Genomic DNA, 9384 nt, shown 5'->3' with positions numbered 1-9384 from the left:
CATGCCCAAGGCTCGGGAGCGAGCGGCTGCTGACGGGAAGAACGACCCCCCCTTCAGCAGAGTGGGGTCGGTACTGGGGTTCCAGTGGGTCCTTTTTGGGGTCTCAGTGGATCTGTCCCGGACCCTGGTCAGCATTTGTGGAGGGAGTCGGTACCGGGGTCCCAGTGGGTCCGTACTGGGCTCCCAGTGGATCCATACTGGACCCCGGTCTGCTCTTGTGGAGGGGATCAGTACCGGGGTCCGGGTGGGACCATTTCGGGGTCTCTGTGGATCTGTACCGGGCTCTCGGCAGATCTGTACCGGACCCCGGTCAGCGCTTGCAGAGGCAGTCGGTACCGGGGTCCCGACGGGTCTGTACCGGACCCCGGTCAGTGCTTGCAGAGGCGGTCGGTACCGGGTCCCGGCGGGTCTGTACCGGACCCCGGTCAGTGCTTGCAGAGGCGGTCGGTACCGGACCCCGGTCAGTGCTTGCAGAGGGGGTCGGTACCGGGGTCCCGGCGGGTCCGTTTCAGGGTCTCAGTGGCTCCGTACCGGACCCCGGTCAGTGCTTGCAGAGGGGGTCGGTACCGGGTCCCGGCGGGTCCGTACCGGACCCCGGTCAGCGCTTGCAGAGGCGGTCGGTACCGGGGTCCCGGCGGGTCCGTACCGGAGCCGCGGGCGCTGCCCGGGAGCCCTCTAGCGGGGGCGGCCAGACGGGCACGGGCCGCAGGGAGGTTGGGGTCGAACGGGACTTTGAAGCCCACCTGGTGCCACCCCTGCCCCGTGCAGGGATTCCTCGCACCGGCCCCGGGTGCTCCGAGGCCCGCCCGGTGGGACCCCGGTGCTCCCCCAGCCCCGCATCCCAATCCCCAATCCCATCCCGGGGCTCCTCTGAGCAAAACCAGTGGAGCAGGCGGACAGGACAGGCCTGGAAGACCGAGGGAGTGTAACAACTCTTTAATAAATTAGCAAAATAAACAGCATTTATATATATTTTTATATTCCATTGCTGCATCTCCATGGATCACAGGAGTTAAACCAATGTTGATTCCCAAGTCCCACGGCAACACTGATCCAGAGGCCTCAGTTCAGGTACCCCCAAGGCAACGCTCAGCCTTGCAGTACTTAAAAACCTAAAACCACTGAGAAATAAAACAGCTTTTTTGTAAGCCTGAGACAGCTCCCGAGGGGCAAAGTGAATTATCGGGTGATTTCACCTGGCTGGCTCCAGGCGGAAGTGATTAAAAAGATACTGATCCAATTTTTTCGCTCTTAAGAAAAAAAATAAAAGTGTTCCTCCACCCCGCAGGGAGGAGGAGGAGGAGGAGGAGGAAGGAGCTGATCTACTTTATGGAGAGATTATCAGTTTAACAATAAACCAGATTGATTAGCAGGGTTCACGTCTCTGATTGTTGCGATGGGTGGAACTGATCGAGTATTTAGGTCATGCATCAGCCGGTTGTGAGCAGGGCCAGCCCCCATCGCGGGGTCCCTCAGTCCTCATCCCGCACGTACTGCCCCGCCTCCCAGCGCTGGGCCATGACGCTCTTGTGGCGAAACACTCGGGTGCTTTCCACCACCTGCAGAGACCAGAACGGGCAGGATCTTTATAAAGAAGAGACTCTCACAACAATCTGGTTTGCAGAGCTGCCCCTCCTCCCCCTGCCAGCTCCCCAGCCTGCTCCTGAGTGGTGCCCGTGGCAGCCAGGACCACCCTGTCCAACCTGCTCTGCCTGACCCAGTGTCCACCCGAGTGGTCCCCATGGGAGCCAGAACCATCCTGTCCCCCCCCCCATCCATCCCACAAAATCTCCAGGAGTGAGGGGAGCTCCCCAGCCCGCTCTGCCTGACCCAGTGTCCACCTGGATGGTCCCCATGGGAGCCAGAACCATCCTGTCCACCCCTGTCCATCCCACAAAGGCTCCAGGAGTGAGTGAGGGGAGCTGGAGAAGGTGGGAGGGTCAGGGCTTTACCTCTGTGTTGACCTTGTCAATGGGTTCAATGCCTGCGTACTGTGGGAAGAGGAAAACACGATTAGATAATGGCAGCCTGACAGGGGAATATCCAGAGGCTACTGGATCTGGCTCCCAGCAGGGGCACAGGAGAGGCAAGGGAAGGCAGCACATGCAGCCAAGCCCTCCCTGGGGTTGGGGAAAGAGCCCAGAGCAGGATCCCCCACAGGAGGAAATGCTGCTCCTCTCCAGTCCCACCCAGTGCCGGCAGCTCTGAACAGCAGGCACTGCCTTGGGGGCTCACACGGCCCCTTGATGGTGCCACCACCACCAGAGCTGAGCAGCTGAACCTCCACTCCAGGTGGGAGTCAGGAACAGCCACCTCCAGCCCCAGAGCCACCAGTCTCCCCTGAGCTCAAGCCCCCCAAGCACTTGGCATGGTCACCTTTCCATCCTCCTTCACCCTCCTCCTCCGCTCCTCGAAGGGGCTGGAACGCGACGAGTCAGGGGTGAGGGTCTCTGCACTGCCCTGGGAGGAACTGGTCACTCTCAGCGGGGTGAAGGATGAGATCAGCCCCAGGATCCCCGTCTGGTGTGAGGCAGGAGAGGAGGCAGGAGACTCGGACACTGAGTAGTTGCCACTGGCACCTGAGGCAGCTGTGAGAGAAAGAGCATTGGGAGGGTGACCTCAGTTCCACTCTCAGGGGGTGGAGACCCACAGGAGTGTCAGGCCCCTGCCCCAAACCTGCCCCTATAGCAGGTCCAGCAGGTTTGGTCATAGCCTGGACCCCATGCCTGGGGCCCAGTCAGGGACTGCAGGAACAAGGGGTAAAATGCATTAGCTGGGCCCTCCCAGCCCTATTTGCTGCTGTAACGTGACACAAACTCATCGAGACCTGAGCATCTGGAATCCTGCAGAGCCTATCCCTCCTCAGCAGCAGTTCTGCTGACTCCAGTGTGCTGGTATCAAGTTCTGCTACCAGCACAGAGGAATCCTTAAAACCATCCCACCAAATAATTTCTCTATCTCTGTACTCCCTTACCAGAGCTGTGCCGAGAGCAGGAGCTCTTCCAGCCCCGTTTGCTGCTGTAACGTGACACAAACTCATCGAGACCTGAGCATCTGGAATCCTGCAGAGCCTATCCCTCCTCAGCAGCAGTTCTGCTGACTCCAGTGTGCTGGTATCAAGCACACAGAAATCCTTACAGCCATCCCACCAAATCATTTCTCTGTCCCTGTACTCCCTTACCAGAGCTGTGCCGAGAGCGGGAGCCCTCCTGAGGAGCAGCACTGCTGTAGGTGTCCATCAGCCTCCTCCGCTGCTCCTGCAGCTCCTCTTCCCTCTGCAGGTCACTCCTGATCTCCTCCTCGATCAGCGCAGACGTCTGCGGCTTCCCCGTGCGCAGCCGGTACTGCTCCTCCCGGCCGTCCTCCCTCCTCTGCGTCCCCATGTCCTCCACGAAGGACACCTTGGGCTTCCAGAAGGAGAGGTTCAAGTACTCTCTGGGCAGGACAGCAGCGCTGGTGGGGCTTGGGGTGGAGCTGGGAAGTTTTCCTCCCTGGGAATCCTCGCTCCCCCATTTGCTGGCGCCGGCGGAAGCGTGCGGGGACACCGAGGGCAGCTCCCGGCTCCTCTCGCTGGCGGCGAAGCGCGGCTGGGACAGCTGGAAGTGGGCGATGCTCGCCGTGTAGCTGGGGGTGCTTCTCCCAGCCTTGGTGTCTTCTGCAGGGCTGGGCTGCTCCACCACAAACTCTTTAAGCCAGCTCCTCCTCTGCTCTGCCCGCTTCAGGGGAGTGGGCTTCTCTGGGGGGGCTTCCTCCTGCTCGAACACCCTCCTGCGCTCCTCCAGCTCCTGCTGCGTCCCCCTGTCATACGCCCCCAGCAGCCTCCCCTGCCTCTTCAGATCTTCCTCACGCTTCGTTTCCTGCTCAATTTCCCTCTGGACGTAAAGGGAAGCGCGGCCTCTGTCCTTCCCTTTCCTGCCTGGGCCGGGAGACGAGTGAATGTTGAGGACAGGCTTGGTCTGGATCTCCACCAGCTCGCTGCTGGAGGTCAGCCGCTGGATGCCCCTTTCCTTCCAGAGGTTCTCCTCCCTTTCCATGGCTATGCGGATCTCCCTCTCGATGGGTGTCTCGTTGCTGAGCCTCGTTCCGTTGCTGCTGACCCTCAGATCCACGTTGAAGGTCTCGTTGGAGGTGCTTCCATCGCTGGCATAGCCCGCAGTGGTTTCAGTATACATCTCACCCAAGCCAGAGTCCAGGTCTTCTCTGGACCCTGCTTTGGTCAGGATGGACATCTTCCCAACGGGATATGACGTTTCTGTGTGAGATTTTCTGGGAGTATAAACCTCCTCCTTCTCAGGTGCCTTGTATGAGGACACACCATAAACCTGGTAAACACTCTTGTCTGTCCCGCTCTGGCTTGATGCACCAGCGCTGCTGTAGCCTCTCGTACCCTTCGTGGCCATCTCAGGGCTGTGCCACTCTTCTCTGGAGGCTTTTGTCACTGACTCTGGCCTTGGGGACATGGCCTGCTGCCCTGGGCTGAAAAACGAGCCGGGGTTGGTTTTCTCCAGCATCAGGAACTGCTGCCGAGCCGCAGAGAAGTTGATCTGCTCCGTGTCAATATTCTCAGGGTCAACGGGCGTTGCAGCCCTGCCTGGGGAAGGTTTGTCAAACCAGATGGCAAAGCTGGTGGGGACACTGCCTGTGTGCCTGCCTTCAGCTTGGCTGCTGATGGAGCCCAGCTCATCCATGGAGCTCCACCTCTCCGCGATGGTGGAGCTTTTCCTCATGGCCTGGCTCCGGATGACCTCCTTCCTCTCATCTTCCAGCTCCCTGGCTTTCTCAGGTGAGATGTTGGGTGGAGGGACCCTGTACAGGTCTTGCTCCTCATCATCATAGAGCTTGGAGGGTTTCCTCTCACCCTTGTAAGCCCGGAGGTCGTACAGGCTTCCTGATCTCACCACCTCTAGCTTGGACTCCCTGTCTGGGGACGGGGTCCAGACATCTCTTCCACCCTCCAGGAAATACGAGGGTGACTGGGACCTCCTCTTCCAGCTGTAGCCGTTTTCCAGCCTCTGGGTGCTGTGCTGAGCAGAGCTGAACACGTCATCATCACTGCTGGCCCTCAGCTCTGCCAGAGAGTCGTGCCTGTGCGAGGCCTGTGGCAGCTGGAACACGAGGTGCCTGGTGACTCTGTCCATCTCCTGGGAACTGTCACTCCTGTGCCAACCTTGTCCCACACAGGGGCCACTGCTCACTTTTGAGGTCACCCTCAGAGTCCCAGTTCAGCAGAGGCCAAGAGTCTCGACCTGGCTGGCCCTGCAAGCAGGAGGGGAGAGCAGCCATTAAGGGCAGCAGAAGGAGCAGAGGTTGAGATGCAGCCCCTCTCCCACTGTCCTTAGCATGGGACATGGAATTTCTAGGCTTTAGCCCTAGAAATTTCAAAAATAGCCCAAACACTCATCTTCACAAAACAAACTCCTCTCTCAAACTTCTCCACATCCCTAGGATGCTTTAACCTTTTAATCCACCGCCTAAGCATAACTAACTTCCTCAACAGAGGACAAAACATTGCCTCTCTCCTAACTGACCTTTCCTGATACAAAATACTCAGCCCAGAAGGAATGGCCAACCTGCAACTAACAGCAACCAAAGCTGCCACCAGCCTCCACTCCGGCCTAATCAAAGCTTTCTTAGGATCATTTGCCACACCAGCCTGCCCTGTGTGGGGCAGCAGCAGCCAGAGCACAAAGGGCAGTTCCCAACAGGAACTGCCACAGAGCCCAGAAGTGCCCCCACCTCTGTCCCCCAGCCTGGCCAAGCTCTGAGGGAGTTCAGCCAAACCTGCCCAGGCAGTCAGTGCTGCCTGCACCTCCAAAGGCAGCAGTGTTGGGGAAGATGAAACAGGAAAGCCTTATAAATATGATTGCCTGGCAAAAGATTTTGAGAATATGGAAACTGTAAGCGAGATTGAAATGAAAGCAAGCTTTGAGATCCCTCAGTTACTGAACAACTGGAAAACAATGGCATAGCCAGCTGAAGGTGATCCCCTTTTGATGAAACAACACCCTCTGCCTGCAGGCAGCTCCAAGGGTCAGAGCAGACCCTGCCAGCTTGGCAGAAGGGGCCCAAAGAGGAGTTTTTAGGGTTTAAAATGTAACACAATATGGTAATGTAGTGATTCTTACAGGCTGTATGGAAATGCTATAGGATTTGTATCTTGTACTAGATTGGTTAGTGAGAATCAGAATATTCAACACAGAAGAAGATTTATTGTATTGGAATAGGAACTTTGCTGTCTTACCCCTTTTACTCTCTTACCCTTTTGCTCTCTCCCCCTCTCTTCTCTCAGTCCTGCTCCAGCTGTGCCTGGCAGCTCCCAGCAGGGCCCTGCACCCAGGCCCTTTGCAATGAACCCCAAATTCCTGACCTGGCTGCAGAGATTTCTCATCCCTGTCTGTCCTGACTGTGCTACCCCCCGTTGCTCCTCCACAGCAGGACCTCAGCCCAAGCTCCTGGTGACACCAAATCCAGCTGGGCACAGACAGCCTCTGCCTCTCCACGTGCACAGGGCAGGGAGGGAGCTCAAACCCTGGGCAGGGAGAGGTGGTGCCAGGCCTGGGCCACTCCTGCATGGAATATCTTCTTGTGCCATTTACAGAAAGGAGCCTCCAAATAGCCCAGCTCTAGAAACTGGGCTCATAAACACAGTTTCATGGCTCATAAAACGAGGGGACTTTAACCCCCCCTGGCACACAGGGCAGGAGGGAACAGCCCCAGCCTTGGGGTCAGTCCTGGAACAGCAGATCCCAGAAAGGGAGGGGCAGCACAGGTGGGTCCCCATGAGACAGCAGGTGCCACCTCATCACAGAGGCCATCCCTGGCTGCAGAACTGGTGACACACATGTCACCTGCAGACAAGCTGTGCCTGGAGGCAGCACTGTCACACACATCTTTTATGGAAAATCCTTTCCTTAGGATTTTTCCTCCTGAGAGGCCTCAGGAACAAAGTGTAACCAATGATTATCTGCTGCTGTGGAATGCAACAGGTGCATCTGGGATTGGTCTCATGTGGTTGTTTCTAATTAATGGCCAATCACAGCCCAGCTGGCTCAGACAGAGAGCCCGAGCCACAAACCTTTGTTATCATTCCTTCCTATTCTATTCTTAGTCAGCCTTCTGATTAAGTATTTTCTTTTATTCTTTTAGTATAGTTTTAATGTAATACATATCATAAAATAATAAATCAAGCCTTCTGAAACATGGAGTCAGATCCTTGTCTTTTCCTTCAACCTGAGACCCCTGTGAACACCATCACAGGCAGCACCACACCCTGTGCCATATTTGCTGAGGTTTAGCCACGGCTTTGCCCTCACCTGTGAGGCCTGGCAGGTCGGGGTGTGTCACTGCTGGGCACCACTCCCGGGCATTCACAGCCTCCTGGGAGCACGCAGCAAAACTGGAGCAAGGCCACGGTGACAGCAGGGACAGCCCTGGGGCCACGCTCCTGGCAAGCTCAGCTCAGGATGAGCTGCCCCAGGTGCCCGGTGTTCCCTGCATCCCGAGCATCCTGACTCATCCCCAGCACTCTGTGTCTTCCTTCCTTCCTTCCGTGATTCTGGTACTCTCAGGACGCTCCATCCTCCCTCCCACAAAGCTCCCAGCCAGGAGCTTTTTAAACCTTCCCTGGGGCAGCAGCACGTAGTTCTCATTAGCTGGGACACTCCGGCCAGCCCCGGGCGATGTTTCACCGCTGGAGCTGCTGCCCAGCCCCGTGCCCAGCCCTGGTGGCTCAGCCTCCATTCCTGAAGCTGAGTTTACCTGTTAATTCCCCTGCTGTGATTCACTCTCGCTCTTTTATTGCCCCCAATGACGAGGATAATGAAAACCACCTGCCCACGCCTCTTACCATGTTTGGAGGGGATGAAATCCCGGCTGGAAGGGGATCCTCCCTCCCTGGGCAGCGCTGGCACAGGAAGGGAGCCGGGACACAGAAACCGGCTGGGCTCTTATCAGGGCTCCACGCCAGCAGAACGGCCCCTCCCAGAGCTGCACCCAAAACATCCAACCTCCCTCAGCTCCCTCTGGTGCTGTGGGACTGCAGGGGCTCAAAATTCCCTGTTCTGGACTGCCCCCAGCCCGGCCAAGCCCCGTGAGAGGTGCCGGGCACAGCAGATGGCATTGCCGCCAGTCTGGCATGGGATCCCCCCCATAATGAGACATCTGGGGTGATTTCCAGGGTCCCCCCAGCTTGGGGGTTCTGCACAGGGCTACACACGCACCCTGTGCCCCCCTGAGCCAAGGGCTGCCCCCAGGATGGGCTGGTGCACACAAACATCCCAGCACGTGTGCATGTCCCTCTGGTGCCCACCCAGACTGTGCCACCATCCCTGCATGTCCTCAGTGCCACCATCCCTGCCCACCCCAGACAGTGCCACCATCCCTGCCCACCTTGAGTGCCACCATCCCTCCAAACCCTCAGTGCCAGCCCTGCACACCTCAGTGCCACCATCCCTGCCCACCCTCAATGCCATCCCTGCACTCCCTCAGTGCCACCATCCCTGTACCCCCTCAGTGCCAGCCCTGAACACCCTCAGTGCCACCATCCCTGCACCCCCTCAGTGCCACCATCCCTGCCACCATCCCTGCCCACCCTCAGTGCCACCGTCCCTGCCCACCCTCAATGCCATCCCTGCACTCCCTCAGTGCCAGCCCTGCACCCCCCCAGTGCCACCATCCCTGCCCACCCTCAATGCCATCCCTGCCCACCCTCAGTGCCACCATCCCTGCACACCTCAGTGCCACCGTCCCTGCATGGCCAGGGGCACACAGCGTCCCCCCAGAGCCTGGCAGTGCCCTCAGCCCCCAGCACGCTGCACTTACTGTCCATGGAGCGGGCAGGGCAGGGGTCCCCATGTCCCCAGGGCTCCCAGCTGAGCTCTGTCTGCCGGGGTGTGGCAGCTCTGGGGCGTGGGGGGGTGAGGGGGTGGCTGCAGGGCCCTGATAAGCTCAGCACCAGGGAGATCTGAGGCATTCCAAGAAGCACCTTGGGCTCAGTGCCCTGTCTCCAAATTCCTGTGCTGCTGGGCCCGTGCCCGGGGGGCTGCCCTTGGCTCTGTTGCCCTGATGCCCCAAGGTGCCAACCTCCATGTGCCATGGTGCTGTGGCCATGCAGCCACAGACCTTCCTCCAGCCTTTCTGCCCCTCCATTAACGGCACTGAGGAGCCCTGAAGCTTCAGCAGAATCTCCACGTGCACCTTTCCCCTCACCCTGTTTGCCCCAGAGGGGGGGATGGCAGCAGAGCCCTGTGCCAGGAGCAGCCCGGGCTCTGCTGTCACACCATGGAGCCCCCCAGCTGATAACCCCGTGTGTGCCCTCCTGCCACAGCAGCCCTGGCACTGCCAGCCCCAGCTCCTCGCATAGGGCAGCGCCTCCTGCCCTGGGCA

The 9384-nt window shown here is 58.6% G+C and overlaps 1 protein-coding gene across 1 annotated transcript; it reads right to left on the bottom strand.

Annotated features, from left to right (window-relative positions):
* Window positions 1–920: 920 nt before the first annotated feature.
* Window positions 921–8842, bottom strand: MISP (mitotic spindle positioning). Its single transcript, XM_036399273.2, is given in 6 exon segments — window positions 921–1559; window positions 1953–1991; window positions 2377–2588; window positions 3182–5210; window positions 5213–5256; window positions 8821–8842. Coding segments are annotated over 6 exon segments (2418 nt in total). The 5' UTR covers window positions 8828–8842; the 3' UTR covers window positions 921–1472.
* Window positions 8843–9384: the final 542 nt, after the last annotated feature.

This window comes from Molothrus ater, chromosome 26, assembly GCF_012460135.2.
Source record: "Molothrus ater isolate BHLD 08-10-18 breed brown headed cowbird chromosome 26, BPBGC_Mater_1.1, whole genome shotgun sequence".
Classification (NCBI taxonomy): Eukaryota; Metazoa; Chordata; class Aves; order Passeriformes; family Icteridae; genus Molothrus; species Molothrus ater.
This window is presented reverse-complemented; position numbering and strand designations above follow the sequence as displayed.